Source organism: Rhododendron vialii, chromosome 7a, assembly GCF_030253575.1.
Source record: "Rhododendron vialii isolate Sample 1 chromosome 7a, ASM3025357v1".
NCBI classification, from domain to species: domain Eukaryota; kingdom Viridiplantae; phylum Streptophyta; class Magnoliopsida; order Ericales; family Ericaceae; genus Rhododendron; species Rhododendron vialii.
In genome coordinates, this window is record NC_080563.1 from 1,758,761 (window position 1) to 1,780,077 (window position 21,317).

Below are 21,317 nucleotides of genomic sequence, written 5' to 3' on the forward strand. Positions count from 1 at the left end.
AGGAACTTCAAGATTGGAGTGCTTCATGTATGACTCACTTTGTTAGAGGAAAAAATTAACGCACTCTAAATCATTCCTCTTTTTTAAATTTTTCGACGGTCAGGAGTGTCCAAATTAACTTACGCACATCTCAACTGTTCTTCTCCTCCGATCCGGGGTCAAATATAGACCATCCATGCCTCATGTATAAGAACTAAGCTTAATAGAAAATTAATAATTATACATGATTGCAACAGATTTTAGTTCATAAAAAAAAAATCATTTTAGATATAGTTTGTTATGTAATAAACCCATAAAGTTAGTCCCCTACTAAATTATGTGTAATTTTTTAATTTAAAAAAATGTATTTGTTTTTTGCCAATATTGTATACATTGGCGGAAGTTAGTAGGGTATTAGAGCATCCACAGTGGTATAATCAAAATTAAAATGTTGTTAAGTTTAGCAACATTTGTTCAAAAAAGAGCTCACAGTGGAATAATCAAATTTAGCAACTTCTTAGCAACTCATCAAATTTTGACCATTGGATAATCAAAATTAACAACTTTTTGCCAATAATCAAATTTAGTTGTCCTTACATTTCCTCAATTAAGTACAACATCATAATACAAAAACCTTCTCTCTCTTCCATTTTCAAAATATTTTTAAAAAAAAATACTTTTAAAAGAAGTTTCTATTTTTTTGCAAAAACTGTTTTTTTATTAAAACTGTTTTTCCAAAAACTTTTTTTTTTGCAAAACAGTTTTTTTTATTGATTTTTTTTTCAAAAACAGTTCTTTTAAAAAAATTCAAAAACTATTCTTTTATTCGAAAACTGTTTTTTTTTTAACTTTTTCATGAAAACTTTTTTTTTTAAATCAAAGTTTTCAAAAAACTATTTTCTCTTTTTCTAATAATCTGTTTTTATTAGTTTGAAACCTATTTTAAAAAAATTATTTTTTATGTTCACAATTTTTAGATTTTTATAAATTGAAAAGGTGATGCGGCAAATTTTGATTATTCAAATTTGATTATACCATTGTGGACCTCTACATTGCTAACCTTAGCAACCCCTTAAATGCATAACCAAAAGATGATGTGGCTGGCAACTTTTGATTATTGACTTTTGGTTATTTCACTGTGGATGCTCTTAGCAGGTTAGTCTATAAGGTGTTTCAGAGACTAGACTTGAATCCCAAACGTCCACGACAAGACTCAATCCCTAGCCTCTCGCATGAGGACGACCAGGAGATGCCAACTGAGTTAGAGCCCATTACACACAAAATTTACTAGAGTAATTTTTTGATTTAGATCCATCGAACAAGATCTGTATCGCATACAAAATTACTTCAGTAATTACATGTAGTTTTGAACCAACTTTACGAGACATGGGGAGTGCCTTATGATGTTGGGTTGGGCTCTACACCCCTATAGTGCTTTGGGCCTTGGTCCAAAACGAGGAAGCCGTGAACCTGTCCGGCCCAAAGATATGGATATACTTATTGGGCTGAAGCCCAATCCAGTAAGATCGTAGAAGACGAAAACAGAGGAGAGAAATTAGGGTTTCAAGACTCTCTCAAGTGTTCCAGACAGAGGAATTCTTTTCCCGAGCGAGAAGATGTCGAAGAAGAACGACTTGGGTCGCAGAAAAAGGCTGCACGAATTCGAACTCAAAAGTAAAATAGTACCACTATATGTATTTATGCGTGTGTCTGTATATTCAAATTTTCTTGTGACTGAATTTCAGTTTGTTCGTATTTTGATTTGTTGAATCAGGAGAGAAAGAAGAGAAAGAAAAGAAGGCGAAGAAGCTGCAGGCCAAAAGGAATAAGATGAAAGTAATCTCCTTTTCTCTTTCTCTCCTTATAATTTGTTTGATCATGTTTTTTTTCATTTTGTTTCCTGATTTTTACCATGTTTTGTAATTCATGACAAAATTTCTGGGCGAACTCTGAATAATTAATTGTAATTCGGATTATGCCCGGTTTATAGAAATGATTTAGGATATGTAATCCACAGGATTGATATTGAGGGATTACAATGCAACATTTCACAAATTTTTTTCATTGTTGTTTGTTCCTTTGCTCCTCCGGTTGTGCTTTGTCTGTGTCTTCCTTGGTTCTCTGTTTGGAATTTCCTAACTACAGTGATAATGCAATCCCATCGCTAAATATATCATGCCAACACCGGAAATGTAGCTCCAGAAAATTTGAATCCAATCCCATCCGGCCAATCAAAACAGGTTTCATGTTAGAAGTTATACGTGAGAAGATTAGTGGCTGGTTGCGAGGGTTAAGTTGGATGGCAAAATGTGATTAACATTTCTTGTTACTTGGACTAAATCTTAGATAGCTAGCCTAGTGGGTAAGGTTCCCTTCATCCCCAGGTGAGACTCGGTTTTGAGTCTTGCCAGTGGCAAGGGGGTGTGGGGGTAAACACTTATGTCCACTTGTACCTAGGTGGTGCTGTGGTGATGGTCTGTCCTCTCGGACAGTAGCTATGGCTCGAACCGGACATTCTACAATGGGTAGGGAGCCCCTATGGTTACACCCAAGGGGGGTTGCTACGCTGGTCGCCCCCTCCCACCCTTTTTCGGATAAAAATAAATAAAAAAATCTTAGATAGCTCGGAATGTATTGAGAAGCTTCTTGTTTAGGAACGTATTGACAAACTTCTTTTTTATGTGTTTAGGTTGATGGTAATGACAAGAAGAACAAGAAGATGAAGGGTGCAAGTGGATTCCAAGTTGGGAAGAGAAAGTTGAAGACGAAGCTGACAGCATTGGCGAAAGCCAAAGCTGCACAAGCGATGGAAGTTGACAAATGAGGTTTTACTCTACTTTGTGTCATTGAGGCATATTTTGAGAGTCTAGTGCACGCCATGTGCTACTGGAATTTGCACCATAGCTAACTTTAGTACTTGTAAATTAGAAAGGGAAGGGTTTCTCTACCTATGTACTCATTACTCATTAGCACTTTCTTCTCAAGTTGTTGGTTTCTCTGGAATGCTGTTTCTTTTGAAATTGTGGGGTTTCTTTTTATTAGTGCTTACTAGTTATGCATTCATCATTTTTGCCCAGATAGTGTATGTGCGGTCCCATATATTTGAATTGGTGCGTGATGAAACCTTAGTTATCTTGCCTTGGTGGTACAGATCATAAAGTTGTTGTGAAGGATCAAGTCCCATCTCTTACAAAAGAAGAAGGAAATTCGGTCTAGAACTTAGAGTTGAATCCTTTGTACACTTAATGGTCAAAAGTTGCAAGACAATTGGTGTGTAGGCCAAAACACTATTTGCTTATAAGGCATTTAGTTGAAATATAATGGAGCTTGGAGGTGGTTTTACAAATATTGGTGATGTAAATGTCTTCTTGTGACCCAATTCAGCTTACAACAGCAATTAACAGAATTGGGAGAGGTCTGCTGTCTGTGCCTTGCTATAGCAAGTTCTCGACACTTTGGCTATTGTATTCGAGAGTGATTTTAGGGTGTTGCTTTGTGAGTATTACCAAACACAGTCTACATGTTCTAATACACCCACACACACTTCAGTATGCAGTGAATGGGATCTACTACACGCAAACAACCACTCCAATCTTGTATACCAAATTTTCTTCCGTGCTTAATTATTTCCATTTTGTTCAATTTGTAATCCCCGTGATATAATTTTCTAACTCAACATAATGTGTAGAAAGTTGATTGAAAAGCTAATGCGCAGAAATAAGGAAATGTCGATGGAAGAGCTTTGTCTTCATATTGATGTAGAAGTGTGAGGTTTTGTGTTTGTTTTTGTTTCCTGGAGAGTTTTCCACCCAGGGACCTTTGTAGAGTATGAAAATCTTGACTGGTATGTGGTTGGTTGTGTTTATTTGCTCAATACGTTCATGCCTGTAAATGGGTTAGAGTCGTCTTCTTTTTTTCTTTTTCTCTGATAACTTCGGTCTGAGCCAGCTTACGTGCACCTCGAATAATCCTGAGAGCTCAATTCCATCGCCTACTACTGGGGATGCCAATTAGAGTCTTCTTATTTACTTGATCGGATCTTGCTGTTCGACTAGAGTTTAATGCTTAATTTGTAAAACAAACTAAAGTTATGACAGAGTTTTCCATTAATAGGAAGTGGGTTGCTTAGTCAAACCAGCACTTGTTTATGCTTTGGAATAAGTTCTATTTACTACCCATACCTAATTGATAGTTCTTCAACTAATATAGGTTGAGAGTTGCTCTACCAACCAACATACTCTTCCCTAATTCAACTGTCAGGTCATTTTCTTTGAATTACTCACCTTTACCTTTTCTGGAGATGATTTTCTTGCAATTTGTCTTTTATATTGCACTAGTCTTAATTCATTCAGAGTATTTCCTTGTAGAATATATTTGAATCTTGTTTTTGTTAATGAAAAAGAAAATATAAGGAATATTTCTTGCATTTTCTTTTCCCTTCACAAATTTTAGGGTTTTTTAGTTCACTCTTGCTTGTTTTATTTGCGATAGAATATGATACAGAATAAGAAAAAAATAATCAGGATTATCAAATGGACCCTAATTTCTCCCCCTTTAATTGGAAACCGGTTAAGTTGTCATCGGACTTTGGGTTGGAGGTGCACAGCTGCGCACCTCCGAGCCGTCGGATCGTGCATTCGACGGCTTGGATCTCATCTCGGCAACCAACGATCGAGAGCCGTCTATTGCCAAGATGAGATCCGAGCTGTCGGATGCACGATCTGACGGCTCAAACCGTGCTGCGCACACGACACCACTGTACAGCACCATCTCCCAATTGGTTATCATCTGTGTTTAAAACAAGCTACTCTAGCTGGGAATTGACAGTAAACACTTGAAGCTGATGTCCTTTTACTAATTTGGAGTTTTAGATCCCAAGTCAGCAAACTATTGAAATTCATACCTCACATCACTTGTACCAAAAGTGTTAAAACCTCCGTTCTCCTGCAATTTCAATCGCAAGATTATAAAAAGACTTTTCCCAGAAAAAAACTATTGTACAATCGTGCTGTTGAAATTGAACAGAAACAGAGATACACACTTTTTCTGTGCAAAAGATTTGACCTCTAGAATTGACTGGGGTGCCAATGGAGGGAATATTGCATGTGAGCCAATGAGATCCAATCTTGTCCACGATAATGGAAACTAAGAAAATAAATAAATGTAAGGAAAAATAAATGAAGAAGTGACTAAAGGAGAGTAGTAGTACTCATGTTGTCCACTAATAATCCAATGGTGAGATTTGGCTCTCTTTTAGTGTACAAGGGGATAATATTTGGCCACTTTCCTCTGTTGCAGATATTTTCTTTTCTTTTCTTCTTTTTTTTTTTTTTTTCTGAGCTTTCCAAACAGAATCCTTCCCAAGGGGGGTGTGGTGGGCCGAATATTGAAGTCTTGGAATATGGAAAAAGACGTTGAACCCTATCCGGGTTGGGGGCCCAAACCCGATTTGTGTCAGTGAAGTCCGCATCAGTTGTCCACTTGTCACGTGATTCCCCTTCTGGCTGTTCTACCTGCCCACGCGCTGCGCCTCTCTTCAGTTGACCTTTTATCCTCCATTTGGATGACAAAAAATTAAAGGGGTGTTCACGGTCGGACAAAATCGGGTTTAACCTGAAATTTGAACCCAATCCGACTATGTCGGGTAAGAATATTTAGGCCCGCAAATCAAACCGCACAGGTAGTAAGAACCGTCTGCGAGCCCAATTCTTTACTTCGGGTCAGGTTGGGTCCAGCCCCACGGGTAAGGAACACACCAACCCGAACCCCGAACCGAAATCTGATTTTTAACAGAAAGGAAACCCATACCTGTCCGAACCCTATGTTCGACCCTGGCCGAGACCCTTATGGTCGAGTTTGCCGGTTTTTTGCACACCCCTAACAAAAATGCTTTTTATCACTCCCCCTAGAGATACGAACTCAGATATCCTGTTGTTCTCTTAGATATTCGAGTCGTTCATGCTCGGTAATAGACAGTTCAAATTTCATCTCGATCATGCATTGTTAAGATGAAATCTAAGTCATCTATTACCGAGCATGTACAGCTCGAATATGTTGTCCCTAAGGGATCCTGAGTTTCTTGATACGAAACTATGAATTACCTTCCACGGAATTACGTTTAATTTTTTTTGCTCTCAAAAGCACAATCTATAACATGTGATTAATATAAGGTATTTTAAAATAAATTCCAAATTGGCTCATCTACGTTTTAAACTGAGTTACTCCCTCCATTCCACAATGACAGTCTCACTTTCTCTCTCTTATCTCTATTCAAATAAAAAAATTAACTACTTTCGCACATAATTTTTCAAAAAATTTCGCACCGTATTAAAGATATCGATTAGTACTTTAATTTGGTGGGAAAAAATTCAAATAATTATACACAGAAGTAATTGATTTTTTAATTGAAAAATGACATGATTTTTTATGGTGAACTCTCAATATAGAACATATGTAGTATTTACAAATCTCAAATCTATGGACTCAGATAATTTATTAGCCAAACAAGTTAATGTTTGGACAAAGTTACTCTTTATACATGCACAATTTGACTATGCATATCAATGGGTGGTTGGTTTAGTAGTAAAAAATAAGACTTGCTTGGATGAGGTATTGAGGCCCAAGTTCAAATTTATAATGTCTGTTATCGAGACTAAACATACTTTTAGCATCATTCACATATGGTAGCTATGACCTTAGCTTCAGTGCCAACGTAGATATGTTGGGTTCCCTACAAATAGGATATGGTGTGACGGGCAATATTTTCCGACGGAGGTAACGCCGCAACGGGGTGTGAACTTCCATTTATGCACCGGAAAAATAAATTGACTGCGCGTGGGGATTTATCTCCTAATCTAATCACGTACGCATGCATGTACATTTATCCGATAAAATAAACTAAACCAGATATGGAGGGAGTCGATTCTTATCCACATCCATACATACGCACAAGCTCTCTTTTTCTGTTCCAGTTTTGTTTCTCTCTCTCTCTCTCTGAAACCTCACTGAAGCCTGTGTGAACTGTGAAGCACTCGTCACAAACCCAGTACACCACCCACACAGCTTTATAGTTTGGAGAGAGAAAACACAAATATACATACGGATGGAGAAGAACACGACAGACAAAGCTGTTTACCCCAGGGGAAAAGGATGCATTGACAGAATGAGGACTATATAACAGTTGTAACCCACCAATGGCGTCTCCTCTGTTTTCTTACAGAGCAGTCATAACTCTCGCCCACCCATCATTCAATTCAGAACCCTCTCTCTACCGGCTCTCTTGATTTGTCTGTTTCTGGTTCCAGCTCTATTGTTGTGTCATAGCTGTTTCTTGAAAAACTAGGATTTGGGTTCACGCAATGGCATTGATTGAGCCTCTGTCCCTTCGCTATTTTTGACCTCTGTTTTTTAGGTTTTTTTTTTGGGGGGGTTGGGGTATGATACGCGTGTCTTAAGGTTTACAAACAACTGAGTTGGTGAGGGTGGACCTCTCTCTCTCTCTTGAAAATGAAGTATTTTCTCTTTCTAGGATTTGGTAAGTGAGTTTTCTTGCTTTTTCTTTAAGTTCTTTTTCCCTTGAATTCATAACCTTTGGTAAGCTGGGTCTTGTATTTATTTCTTCTTTTTTTTTTAGTTCGTCTATCCTTTGTCTTGCTTTTGATCCCTAGCTATTTTCACGGTTTCCTCGCAGGATTTATATCTGTGCTATTTTCTATATTTTACACCTTTTCAGATTTGTTCCCAGGAGATGCATTATCAGCACTGACTCTTTTCAAGATCTCATTTTTCAGTTTTTCAAGCCTTTGTTGACTTAATGAAGCTCAACTTTCCTCTAGGAACGCTTGTTAGCCCTAAATGTGAATTCCTATGAAACCCACTTGGATTCTTGTGTTTAGTCGAGATTATTACCCTTGTGAAAACATTGTTGAGTATTTGTAGACACCTCGATTGGTGGGCCCTGCGGCGCAACGGACAGGTATCCAGTATCCAAGCACTGGGTTTCATCTTGAAAGAACATTGGAGTGGATTGAGTATTTTGAAATTTGGGCCACACACTGGTGCATTTGGCTGAGAGAGATTTAAGATTTGGGTCAAAGTTGGTTTTCAGTTATTGTAAATGTATGGATCGAAGGGAAGCTATGGGTTTTCCTGGTTCTACTTATTATATGCAGAGAGGGATGCCTGGGTCTGGCTCAGGGCTGCAGGGGACACAAGTCACCCATCCCTTATCTGATCCAAATTTATCATATCAGTCTAACAGTGGGGCTAATTCAATGGGATCAACATTGCCAATGGATTCTTCCCCAGTAGTTTCACCTCATGGGATTAATGTGGGTGCACCATCTGGTGTGCCAGCAGCACAGCCTGTGAGAAGAAAAAGGGGAAGACCGCGAAAATATGGACCGGATGGGGCTATGTCGTTGGCATTGTTGCCCAAATCATCTAATCCTCCACTGAATGTAACCCCAACCCAGAAGCGCGGTAGAGGCCGCCCGCCGGGGTCCGGGCGGAAGCAACAAATAGCGTCTCTTGGTGAGTAGATTGTACTGTAGTGAATTGCAGAAGGGTTTAGTTAGTCTCAGCAATAGCCTTGGCCAACTTTTTTATCTAGTAAATTCTCTGCTTGTTTGTTGGAAGTTATTTTCAGTTCCACTTTTTTAATTTTATTGCTGGTTAATCCTAGTTAGCATGTTTATTGAATATTAGCCTTGAACACTGTACTTGTGCATTTTAATATTGCTGGGATTTAATTATTGGTTGTAACATGGAAATGTTAGCAATATTAACCTATTATATTGTATATGGCACATGATTGGACCAATGCAATTGGTTAGAAATTAGAATGTTCTTCCTGCCGCTTATCCGACGTTTAAAAATTTCATGACGGTGTTACATTTACTGTTTCATACCATACGTAAAGTTGTCTATAGCTTACACGAAAAGTTAACCGTCGTTGTTTCCATTTTGCCAATTTTTGGCATTTTTTGTTACCTCTGCCGGTTTTTAGGATAAATTTTTTTAGTTCTAGCCCCATAGAACCAAAAAAATAGATTCTTATTATTATTATTTATGTAGCAACTTTTTGGTAACCTAAAATGAATTAAGAATGTCTTAGGATAACTAGTAGAAGGAAATTTAATTGCCATACTAGTTCCACATTTTGTTTTGATAGGTTGGACGTGTTGAACCTGTTAATGCTTGGACATTAACTACCGAAGATTAGGAGAAATGATGTTGGAAATTTGAAGTATAGAATTATGAAGGCCTAGACTGAATTAATCTATGCATGCATGAAAGAATTGGTAATCACACTTGAGTGTGTGCACAATAGTGAATGTCATAATGTCCTCCTTGTAATTCCCATGTAGCTAGGCATGATTTGGTATTCACCCGTTCGTTTCTCTAGTTGGTTATTCTGAAATTCGAGTGATCTTGCTTATGGTTCGTTGTTTTTTCTAGGTGAATTGATGTCTGGTTCGGCTGGGATGGGCTTTACTCCGCATGTCATCACCATTGCTGTAGGAGAAGTATGCCATCCATTCTTATGTTCTGTGTTATGACTTTCAGTAATTCTAAGGAAAAAAGTCCATAAGAGGGTGTACTACTCTACTACTTAATTGATTAGACCCCCGACACTTTCTTGAGCAAGAAAGCTGCCATAGATAATTATAATTTGTGTTTACCATATATTAAATTTGTGGCTAGAGGCTGCTTGTTTCTTTAAGTTGCCTCTTGCTTGAACATTCCCTAGTCCTGGGATTGTGGTGTATGGGTTTTTATGATCCACATTGAATAATTGGCCTCCTGTTCTAAGTAAAAAGTCTCAGTGTTTATCGTTTTAAGGCAGAGAGTCGTCGTATATTGTTGAAGGCAGAGAGTTGTAGTATCTCTCCTTTTATCTTTCCTGATATTTGTCGTCATTATCTTGTTTCCCTGATAGCATTTTTCTCTTCTTTCAGGACATCACGACGAAAATAATGTCTTTTTCACAGCAGGGCCCGCGAGCTATATGCATCTTATCAGCCAGTGGTTCCGTATCCTCTGTGACACTTCGTCAGCCCTCAACGTCTGGTGGCAATGTCACATATGAGGTTTAACTCTTAGGATGATGTGTGTTCATAAACTCTTTCTGATCATTAACAAATAGAGTATATAGAAACTATTTGTTGCTTGAGGTCATGTTGAATTCATGGGACATCTGGTAGCTGGTATGGATCCATAGATCGTTCGTATTGAGAATACAAGCATTGTTTATGAAAGCCCCATTAGCCGAACCAGTGATATCTTTGTAATACGATCTATGGAGGATGGCATTCTCCCCATCCATTCATTCTAGTCAATTGCTGTGGTTGCTATCGTAGTCTCCTCTTTCTTTTGTGGTCTATATGTTATGTTGGACATCTCTTTGGAAACGTTTAGCATGACATGGACATTTCACCCTCCTGTTATATCGCGAAGACCTTTCCGTTTGCATTTCTGCCACTCTGAAGCAAGTCTTTTTTGCTACAATTTTAAACCTTTCGCAGGGGCGCTTTGAGATAATCTGTCTGTCAGGCTCTTACCTGGTCACTGATAATGGCGGGTCCCGTGGTCGATCTGGAGGTCTGAGTGTCTTGCTTGCTAGTCCTGATGGTCGTGTCATTGGTGGCGGAGTTGGGGGAGTGCTGCTTGCAGCCAGCCCTGTTCAGGTACCGTTCTCTTTTGGGTCACACTCGTTACACTACACGTTCCGCACTCGGGTTTTTCCTCTCTTCTGCACTATTTCACCTTTATCCATCAATTAAATAGTTGCGGATTTCTGATGCTTCTCTACGAATATGTTATTCTGACCTCCATACTTAGTCAGAGATTTGAGTTTATAAAGAGAAAACATGGTAATGGAGAATTAAACCTGTGCACGTCAATATCATGTGATCAGCTCAATGTGTTTTTTCAGTCCGCAAATATGTGATTATCAAACTGTAGAAGCAACTTCAGCTGGGTGAAATTTCCGTTTTGGACCGCGAGTAGCTGATAGTAAAAACGAATAAGCGATTCTGTAGGGGCTGACTGGATGATATATGATTTCCAGGTAATAGTGGGAAGCTTCTTGTGGGGTTCAAAGGCGAAGAACAAAGTTGGGGCACGCCTAGAAGGTTCTGGAGATTTTAATCGCCTGACGTCCAACAATCCAGTCGCTCCAGCCAGTACTCCTCCCATTCACAACGTCGCTCCTATATCTTCAGTCGGTGGTTGGCCCGGCATTGATTTGATGCAGTGACCATTTTTACTAGCGATAGATCAGCAGTGTATATATACTTCGACGTTTAGTCACTGGATTCTAATTCCTTCAGTCACTGACTATTTTGGGCTTGAGGGATCTCACTTCGTATCCTGCCGGGACAATTCGGTTGTACTAATATCATTTCAGCTCAATGGAAGTTTAGTTGGATCTCAGTGCTGGGCTCCCTCTCCAATGCTGCTTTGAAAGATATCTTCTGTTTTTTGAACATCTTGAAAGATATCTTTGTACAAATAAGTTTGCCTAATTTTTTTCTTTCGCAGTTGAAATCCCTTTTTACATCGGAAATCGCTATCCATTTCTTGAGAAAGCCTGCCGTTATGGAGAGAGAAAACGATGACTTCCCAATTCATGTTTTGATCCATGCAAGTCCATATTGCGATAGGAAAAGGTGGTTTGAAATTTGAAAACTAAAACAAGGTGAATACGATGTGTTCAGAGCAGTTTGATGCATATGGGCTAACATACATCGAGCGGCTCCGGCACAGTTGTGTTCCAGACTTCTTGTACTCAGAAAGGAGTTGTCTCAAACAATTGGGGTTGTCTATGTGCTGTTAAGGAACAATTGCCATGAGTTGGTGTTGGTTTGCTAGAAAAATAAATAAAGAACAGGCTTAGTTTTGCGTTAAATTTTTGGGCCAAAATCGTGGGTTTGATTTTAAGTTCGTGGATTGAATGGTCTGTTCGTGGAACTCGAGACGACATCGGAGTGATCGGAGAGTGCCGCGGCGGTGTCGAGCAAGTGGGAAGGGAACGAGGCGAGAGAGAGAAAGAGGAGGATATAGAGGAGCAAGAAGAAGGAGGCAGCGACGAGGCCGGAGAAGGATCTCCGCCTAGCTCATTGCGGTTGTTGAAGGTGGTTGAGGGTTTTGTCGGTGTGCTTGGGGAGTGTCGTTGTTGCAGAAACAGTTAGAGAGAGAGGGAGAGAGAGAGAGAATCTGATCGAATAATGAAGACCGAGAATGGTTTTGTGAATGAATGAGTTTTTTAAGTTTGACCCATCACCAACCCATCTAAACTCATAAAATCATTGAGTTTATTAAGTTGGCCCAATTAGAATCAATATTTAAATATGGATGGGTTTGAGCTAATTATAAATAGATGGGTTTAGGTAAAACCATATTACTGGACCCAAACTGCCGCCTCTACACAATTCCATTAGATGTAGCCCAAAATAAAAATAAAGAATCCAAGCTTGTTGCAGTCCACTTTTACATTGTAGAGAACATTTCGCATTATTCCTCCCCGTTTAAAAGTGTTTTTAAAAGTATAATATGGATATTTTCTGCAATCTGAACTACTAATTGTCGAGAAAAACGACCGAGACAGGCTTCTCTGCAATTGGACTGGCGAGAAGTTGGATCCCAAAAAAAAAAAAAAAATTCAAACCGAACCCATTTGATGACTAATTGTTTGCGGCATCGTAAAATATCATCGCAATCTAAGCCTTAAAAAAAATAAAAAATAAAAAATAAAAAATCTAAGCCTTCAAATTAGCCCAAAATAGCAACAATCAACAGAGAACACATGAGGTGAGAAACAGAGAGACCCAGGTTCTTATCATCGACTCAACATCGGTCGAACTGTCGATCTAATGTAAATATGTAATACAACTTCATTCAGATGATGGAGCGCCATCCGGATGCTATAAGAAGATCCATTCAGATGATGGTCTTTCATCAGATGCCCTATCTCCTCTTGTGACTTTTTTTCACACTGCTACAATCGAAGGAGAGAAACCTGGGAAATGGTCACCTCTCCTAGGATGTCCCCAGGCAAAATCTCGGATTTGTAGCCGAAGGAGAGTTGTTTATTTATAAATGAAATTCAGTTCCCGCTAAGCATTAGATTCGCTTCGTCGAGGCTAAAAAAAAAAAATGCATGCATATGAAACCTTCGTACTTGGAACAAGCAATTGTCGTCGATCAACCCTACCTTCGAATATTGCGATAGCACCCAAAGTCTTGAACAGCAATGAATACAGGATTTGGCATCCAAAGTGTTTTCAATTTCCATGGTAAATTAGGGGACACACCCTCAAGTCATGGAGGAAAAATATCAGAATGCTATGCATGCCCCCAACTGATGATGTTCTAATTGACAAAGAAGCAACCACAAAAAAATAAAAAAATAAAAAAATGAAAGCATAAATATAGACACTTATTAGGGTCGCTAAACACAAATTATACATTTTAACATATTGTAATTTCCCAGTATATGAAATCTATATATGCACTTTCATAACCCTAATATAGGCAACATAGAATTACAAGGGATGCATGAACACATGCAAATACAGCAAGCAAAACAGAATTTGATATATCAGCAGAGAAGCAAAATTTGCAAGAAAACCCCCAGAAGCTAACTTACAACATGCTATCAGTCCTGGCTGGCAGCCGTCGGAAGAAATTCAGCGGGGCCGATGGCAACTTATGTCGAAACCTGGGATGCCTCATCAAATAGAATCCAGTAGCGCCAGCTAGTACCTGGAAAGGTGTAGCGTACAACACAGTGGCAGCCACGAGGCAGAATATCACGAAAATAGTGGTAGCACGTGGATCCCGCCAGCTCAGCAGCGCCTGGAGCCGCTCACCTTGGGTTGCCACATCACCCACCACAGTCTGAATCCTTCCCGCTACACTCCTTAACCGATCATACCTCATACGAATCATATCTGCACCTCGCGACGTGGGAAATGTGTCGAATTCCTCGTCTAGCTCGTCAGGGTGCACAGCATCCGCATAGGAGATTCTTGTGTTCATGTGGGGAGGATATTTTGCCCGGGACCGATAGTTCCACAGCCCTATCAGGAACATGTACAGAAACACCGTGGGCAAAATGAGTTCCGGAAAACAAACTAGCATCAGAAAGAGGACATGTACTAGCACTGTTGTGATGGGGTTTTTCCACATGCAAACTTCTCCAAACCATTTGGCTACAGCTAATAACCCGTTGAAAACCGACATTAGCCTGTAAAAGTTTGCCTTGCTTCGCCTCATGCTCCAGAGGTGTGAATGAGCATCAGTCATGTACTCAACAACTTCCTTCCTAATAGGGGGTTCAGCTCGGCTCAGCCGAACCGCGACTATATTGACAGCTTGGTGGCGTAAAATTTCCAGTTGTTGCATAGTCAGTGGCCTCACGTAGTGCATCTTTGGCAACAAGGGTCGCGAATATATATACATCATGTTCATCACTGATGTGCACGAAAACCGAATTGCCAAATGTAACTCCCCCATGTTCTTTACACCAGAAGGGTGAAGGACCAGCAATGGGTACGAATGTGTGTACACACGGCCAGTTTCAAGTGTAGAGATCCGAATACGAACCTTCCCAACTTTCATGTCTCTGTGTCCATTTACACCCATTTCAGTGATGTGATTGCTATCGAAAACACCGACGGTGAGAACTGTGGCTGTGTCATAAACCTCCCAAGTGTATTGCTCATTATATTTCGGGTTCAAGCTGTCAATGATAGTTCTGGTTCGAACCCATTTGAGACCATACTTCGCTACGCAATAGGTATCCGAGGTACCCTTTCCATCTCTTGTTTTCATAGGGTGGAGTGCATCAGCTTTTAAAATGCCGAGTTCCAATATACCAATTGATGGCTTCCAAAGCTGCTTCGCTGTGGGACGGAGATCACTGCTGTACTGGGTGGACTCATCAAGGACATGGTAACCCCCATCAAGACACACACGGAGATGAAGCCTAGTAGAGAACTTATTATTTTCTTTCTTTGACGGTTCAACATAATCCTCTGAACTAAACATATGCTTATGGAGGTTGTACCACCGGGAATGAACAAGCCGATTATCAGCACGCCTCTCGACTGAGTTCAACGGTATACTAACCGACCCAAGGCTCTCATCTTTGTTGGGTCCCATCCGGTCTTCAACTGTAAGAACTAAATGATCGTCAAAAGGCTCAGCAGCAACAAACATGAGATCCTCATTCCAGAGAGCACTTCTTGTCCGAGATTGAACCGGTTTTGTCTTCAAAGCCTGGTTACCTATCACTGCCTTGACATATACATCTGGGAAACGAGTCCTGTCAGCTAAAATCAAGTCTTGTACCTCAATTACATTAACGCGCACATACCACAGCCTTGGGGAATGGTAGACTTTTGAACGGATATGTGTGGACCCCACTAAGCTGTCAATGGGAGAGGCTGTATCCGAATGCCAAGCATCAGGGTAAGCCTCATCAGCTTGTGTGCCAATCCAGACAGCAAGCATTAGTTCCCCATGCCTTCTCTCCCCTTTATTGTCTTCAAGCTTATACCATTCTGGAGCCAATGGACTATCCGGAGGGACTCGAGTTGGGATCTCATTAACATCAAATCGGACAAACCCAACAAAGTCATCTTTTATCAGATCCTTATCCTTGACCACGACTTCCAACACTGACGTCTGCATTCTCTCTTTGGAAAAGGCAAATACAGCGTTCCACTCTGGGTTCTTGGTTTTCTGAAAATGCTTTGTGACTCCTTTGTAGTTCCCAACTCTGACTTCAACATAGGGATCAAGGCTCCCAGTAGCATCCATAGTAGGGAGTTCGCGAGCTTTGACAACTCGCACAAAGAGGAAATGCATTTGTTCAACAAGATCATATGTGCTGGCAGGTTTGTCAGCACGCATAACTCGTCCTCCCACAACACGGCCCCCACCGAGGAAAGGGCTCGTCTCTTTAACTGCATATTCAGGTGGTTGGGATGATGTGCCAGAGTACATGCGCATAGGAGCTTGTGGTCTAGCTCTCATCTCATCAACCCCATAATTAACTGGTTCCCGCATCACCGAATCAGATGACTGAAGCTGTTGTTGTTGTTGTTGTTGTTGTGGAAGGCCTGTTTTTGGAAGATGACGAAACGTGTGTCTAGACTCTTCTTTTTTGTTAGAAAATGGGTTTGAGAAGAAATTCGGAAGTGTCTGAGCTTGGGTGGAGTAGGAATCAGAAGATTCCATCATAGGAAGTGGATTTGAGGATCTGATGGAAGGATCATCGGTGATAAAAACTTTCAAGCCAAGCTCACCTCTGACACGTGAAAAAATGCCTCGTTTTTCTAAAGGGTAATGCAAAACAACAGCATCAGAGTAGGGTACAAAAGATGTACCAGTGATCGTAACCTTACCAAGGGATGATTTGGATCGGGTTTCTTTTAGATTGTTGTAGACATGGGCATCAAGAGTGAGGTTCGACAAGTTGTTTGGATCAGAGATATTGAAATAGAAAGTTTCGTTCCAAACGGGGTCAAGATCTTTTTCTTTGACAGTGGTACGGAATTTCTGACCATCAAAGTGAAGCTCCACAAAGGAACTAGATGAGCCCTGGCCGTCTTTGGGCATAAGGTTGTGGGCACTAACAACCTCCACCCCCAACTTCAGATTGCTCATGGTGGTTTAACAAAAAAGACAAATATGTATGGCGTTCTGGAAGGAGTAACAAGAAGCGAGTACTACCTGAAAATGAGGGAATGAATAACAAGTCCATTATAATAGAACAATAGGGAAGTCAAGAAAATAAAAACCTTTCAAGGCTTAAAAAAAAAGTTAAAGATAGAGAGTCTAAAAGGACAACCAAACAAAGTATGAGATCAAAATCAACAAAGACAGATATAACACGTCAACATCTTAACATGAGAAGCAAGAGACAGTACTAAAGCAAAGTTACAGAATTGATCTAGGCATTTAGCAGTTGGCAGCCAGATAGGTAGACCAATATGTCCACAAAAGTGAAAATGCCTCCATAAAGTAAACTCATGTGAACATCTTCGACAATTAAATCCTATTTCAGTTGAAGACTCGTATTCAAACAAACTATCTTCGTCATCATCTTAAACACATAGATCTGATCTGAAATTAGAAGCTTATTCTGAGGAGGAGATAGAAATCATTGCATGCAGAAGATTATAGTCACAAAGTGACGTCGTATCTGCTTCTACATGGAGCAATTACTATGTATCAGCCAGCGATCCAAGAACTCACTGCCTTGTCTTTCAAACAGTACGATCTTTATACCACTAAACCATCCAGGAACATATAAGATAGTGTACTTTGAATTGAATATCTTTTATATCCTGCAAATACGTTGATAAATAATAGAAAGCTTATGTATCAGCAACTTACAAACTTTAAGAATCACTAGCAAGGACATCTGTCGAGAAACAAAATTATCTCCCTACTTCAGTACAGTTGCTACACTCCTCAATAAGCATGCCCTTCATAAATATTTTACAACTGCGAAAGGGCTCACTTAAAAGGCTTACTGCAAACTGTGATGTATCAAGCTTTACTTCAATTCCTAATATTCCCAACATTACGAACTGAGATGCACTTAAGGCAATATCCACAAAAGATGGTTTTTAAACTACTCTTACTAGTTATTACAAACAATGACAGCCAGCCAAAAGGTAGAAGGATGAAAGTAGATGGTTCTCAATAACCAACGTCAATTCTCAGATAAACAATGTGAGACGGTACCATGTGGCTCAAACCACACACACACACACACAAATCATCTAGGAACATCCAATATTTGGAGAAAAACCACTTACCATGCATTAACTTATCAAAGAAGAATCTTCATAAGAATCCAAAAATTGTTAGTAAAAGGCTTCACTTTCCAAGGTGTTGAAACTCGCAAAAGTTGCATGTAGTAAAAATTATTTTTCTCGGAAGTAAAACCCAAATAGGAAAAAAAAAAAACACATCAAGGCAAGGAGAATCAACTAACAAGTAAACTGCCCCTACTGTATTCCTAAAGCCAATTTCGATAAGGCTCATTTTCAGCTAAGAACCTAACACAATAACACGCACTGGAAACTGTCAAACAAACGAAGTCGCTATTAAGAGTAAAAAGTAAAATACACAGCAGAAGCAGATGCTCCTATGATAATAAGCCAATTTCATAAACCTTGCCTTCTTCGATTATTTAGAAAAATACTAACAAATAGCAGATGCTCCGCTATTGAGCGCCAGACCAATAGAATTTCAGAGAGAGAAAGAGAGATCCTTGTCAGCAGATTCACTGATAATCTCACGACAAACCCCCCCCCCCCCCCCCCCCCCCCCCAAAAAAAAAAAAAAAAAAAAAAAAAGATCTTAAAGAAACAAAAACCCAAATCGAAAGGAACAACAGCATATACCATGAACTTCCATAAAATCCAGTGCAAAGGCAAAGATAAAGAATCAATCGCACTTTTAACTAAACATTCTTCTATATCTCAGGCAAAGCAAGAACCCTTTTTAAAATGGAGTAGAAAGATAGAAGCAAAGAAGTAAATAATTAAAATGGAGCAAGGACAAGAAAACGATGATAGGTTTGACGCACGTGCGGATTACCTCCCAGAAGAAGAAAAAAATCGAAAAATACTAATTACTTTTTTTTTCCGGTAAACTAAAAAAAAATACTAATTACTTCTTTCTTACTTTTCTCAAGAGAATCCCTCAAAAAGGAAACAGCTTTAGCATAGGATTTTCCCAAATTTATTTATCCAGAAGACCTAAAAAAAAGATCACTAATTACTTGCTCCTTACTCTCGTCGAAAGAATAACTCAAAAAGGGAACAGTTTTAACATGGGATTACTCCAAATTTATTTTTTCACAAAACCCAATTGAATATATTTCTCGAATATTCAAAATATCAAGAACCGAGTACCTGATAATCAATTAATCGTCAAATACAACGAATTAGCCTCCAAAACAGTCTCAAAACAGAGCAAGATACCATAGACAAACGGATGAAACAAGAAACCAAAAACTTACCTTTTTATCGGATGCTAAGTACGGACGGCTTTGAGTTGAGGAGCTGAATAAATTGTTGATGATGAGCTTATCAATAGATGTTCTTATGAAGAAAAAGAAGTGAATAATACGCACGTATGGGTACAAAGGGAAGAAGACAACTTTAGTAGTAAACGATACTTGAACCCTAGATATGAATGGTGCTGGTTCTGCGATGGTGCTGAGAAGAGAGAGAGAGAGAGAGAGAGAGAGACGTGGAAAGTGAGTGAAACGTTTTGTATTGAAAGGACGAAGAGAGGAAGAACGTATAACGACTGGTCCAAGTCTGCTCTGCTCGCTCTCTGTTTCTTCTTGTACTTTTTCCTTCTTGTTTTCATTTTTAAATTAATTTTTGCACCCTATTTTTTTTTATTACCGAAGAAACTAAGTCAGCTTATGTGTACCTCAATTAATTATCGGATTCAATCCCACTAGCCATCGATTAAAAGTCTGATTAACATCGGAGCAAGACCTGTATGATCTTGCCCAACACCGAGAGATTTCGAAACAAAGACCAAAAGAGGGAGCAAATTAACTCGAAAATTTGTCTATTCTATATATACTTGGAAATTTGTATTGTGCGCTTCTAATTAATACTATGCAAAAGAAAAAAATTCGAATATATCACCTTTTAAGGTTTGTTAAGGATCTTATTTTTTTAAGTACATATTTTCTATTTTACGAGACAAGTCATTCTTTCATAATATATTATTTTTAATTCAAAAAATAAGTACTTATTTTAGTTAGTTCAGCACACCCGAAATAGACCGTAAAATATGTGTATTTTCCCCCTGTTTTTGTTTTCAAAACACCGCTGTTGGACTCTGCACCTATGGATTAGCAATGAAATGAAGCCCCTGTTTTCATCTTCTTTGTTTAATTTCTGTTGATTGATCTACTTCTAATTTAATATCCATAATTAGTTGATCGATCAATTTATGGATATGGTATTTTTGTTTCAGTTGGTAGGAGGATAATAGTGGAAAAATGAAAAGTTGGGTTTCGAAAATGAAACGGTAAGACTCGAACTCGGACTCGATCACTAAGAAAATACGTAAGTAAAAAAAAAAGGCCAACTCCTGATTTCTACAAAATATACAAGATTTTACAAATAAAAAATAAAAAAACTGAACTATTTTTCAATTACTTTTTTTCTATATAAAAAAAAAATCAGATGCGCATTCGTCGGCCATCAATTTTACACCGACAACAAAACAAATTTTATCTTATCTATGCCACGTCAAGGGAAAATTCGAAGGTGTACCCGTTTTGTTGGTGCCCAACCATAAAACGTTATACTCCTATCATAAAGTTTCAAATGAGGATCTCTTAAAATGCGGATTTCCTCTTTTTCGATTGAATTTCGATGATTCGAGCTGTTCAATTGTGTTCAGAACATGATTTTAAGGGAACTTGTGAGAATTCGGTAAAAAAAACATGGAAGAGCTTGACTTAAGCAGTTTTTTTACTGAAATGTTTAATAAAAAAATGTTTAGATGAAGCCTTTTCAGGTCATTTTTTTTGTTGATTTCTCGCGGGTACCTTTGAAATGACGTTCTGATTACATTGAGTGGCTCAGATCATCAAAATTCGATCGAAAATTGAAGAAATGAAAAGATCCGCATTTTAACTAAAATAAGGATCTCCTCCCGAGAAACGGACTGATACACCTATTTTGTAACGAATGTTATGATAGAAACACATAAAATAAAGCAGTAATTCTGAAGATGTTACGTCATTTTACGGTATTTTTTGTTACGCCTTTTGGAAATTTTGTTACGCCTAGCTAAGATTGTAAATAAACAGAGCAGCTCATGAGCTTGGTTCAACTCATTTAGTAAATGAGCCGAGGTCGAGTATTTGGCTTGTTTGGTATTCAACAGAAGCTCGGCTCGTTGAGGAAAGTTTTGCGCAATTAAAGAGGTTCGTTTAATAAATGATTAAGGACGATTTGTTAAGGTTCGAGCCATGCTTGAGCTCAAATTTTGGCTCGTTTTTACGGCCCTGGTTACGCGGCTTACGCGTATGTGGTTTTGTTAAACAAAAACTAATCAGTTCTGAATTACTCATGTAAAAGAGGATACTTTTATGTTTTTAAGTTAAACAAAAAACTAATTTGAGGAGACACGACTTACTCCTATTAATTATTAATTTCTTTATTTGGATTGTTTGTTACTCCATCATAAAATAAAATAATTCATTAGGCGTTCGGGAAAAGCGATGAAATCATACGCGCGTACATCTGTATTCAAATTATTTTTCATTCTTCTTA

The 21,317-nt window shown here is 38.8% G+C and overlaps 3 protein-coding genes across 7 annotated transcripts in view; 2 read left to right on the plus strand and 1 right to left on the minus strand.

The window, feature by feature from the left end:
• Positions 1-2,982, plus strand: part of LOC131333240 (uncharacterized) — an 89,359-nt gene extending 86,377 nt beyond the window's left edge. Inside the window, exons 2-4 of one of the 3 annotated variants that reach the window (XM_058367669.1) lie at positions 1,571-1,653; positions 1,754-1,815; positions 2,669-2,982. In XM_058367669.1, coding sequence (XP_058223652.1) covers positions 1,596-1,653; positions 1,754-1,815; positions 2,669-2,803 — 255 coding nt within the window. In that variant the 5' untranslated portion in view covers positions 1,571-1,595 and the 3' untranslated portion in view covers positions 2,804-2,982. Of the gene's footprint in view, positions 1-1,536; positions 1,654-1,753; positions 1,816-2,668 lie in introns of those variants that run through there. The other 2 variants (XM_058367668.1, XM_058367666.1) reach the window with 2 other exon arrangements.
• A 3,930-nt stretch (positions 2,983-6,912) lies between these two features.
• Positions 6,913-11,415, plus strand: LOC131333244 (AT-hook motif nuclear-localized protein 9). 2 transcript variants are annotated; one of them, XM_058367674.1, is made up of 6 exons: positions 6,913-7,835; positions 7,918-8,511; positions 9,439-9,506; positions 9,939-10,070; positions 10,506-10,667; positions 11,051-11,415. In XM_058367674.1, exons 2-6 carry the CDS (start codon positions 8,100-8,102, stop codon positions 11,237-11,239), a joined length of 963 nt encoding a protein of 320 aa, XP_058223657.1. In that variant the 5' UTR covers positions 6,913-7,835; positions 7,918-8,099; the 3' UTR covers positions 11,240-11,415. The 2 variants fall into 2 exon arrangements, with proteins under 2 accessions (XP_058223657.1, XP_058223658.1); XM_058367675.1 differs by having other exon boundaries at positions 6,913-7,513.
• A 2,008-nt stretch (positions 11,416-13,423) lies between these two features.
• Positions 13,424-19,322, minus strand: LOC131333243 (FT-interacting protein 3-like). 2 transcript variants are annotated; one of them, XM_058367672.1, is made up of 2 exons: positions 19,028-19,322; positions 13,424-16,722 (listed from the first exon to the last, which is right to left on the minus strand). In XM_058367672.1, the coding sequence occupies exon 2, from the start codon at positions 16,654-16,656 to the stop codon at positions 13,627-13,629; it is 3,030 nt and encodes a 1,009-aa protein (XP_058223655.1). In that variant the 5' UTR covers positions 16,657-16,722; positions 19,028-19,322; the 3' UTR covers positions 13,424-13,626. The 2 variants fall into 2 exon arrangements, with proteins under 2 accessions (XP_058223655.1, XP_058223656.1); XM_058367673.1 differs by lacking the exon at positions 19,028-19,322 and adding an exon at positions 18,408-18,920.
• Positions 19,323-21,317: the final 1,995 nt, after the last annotated feature.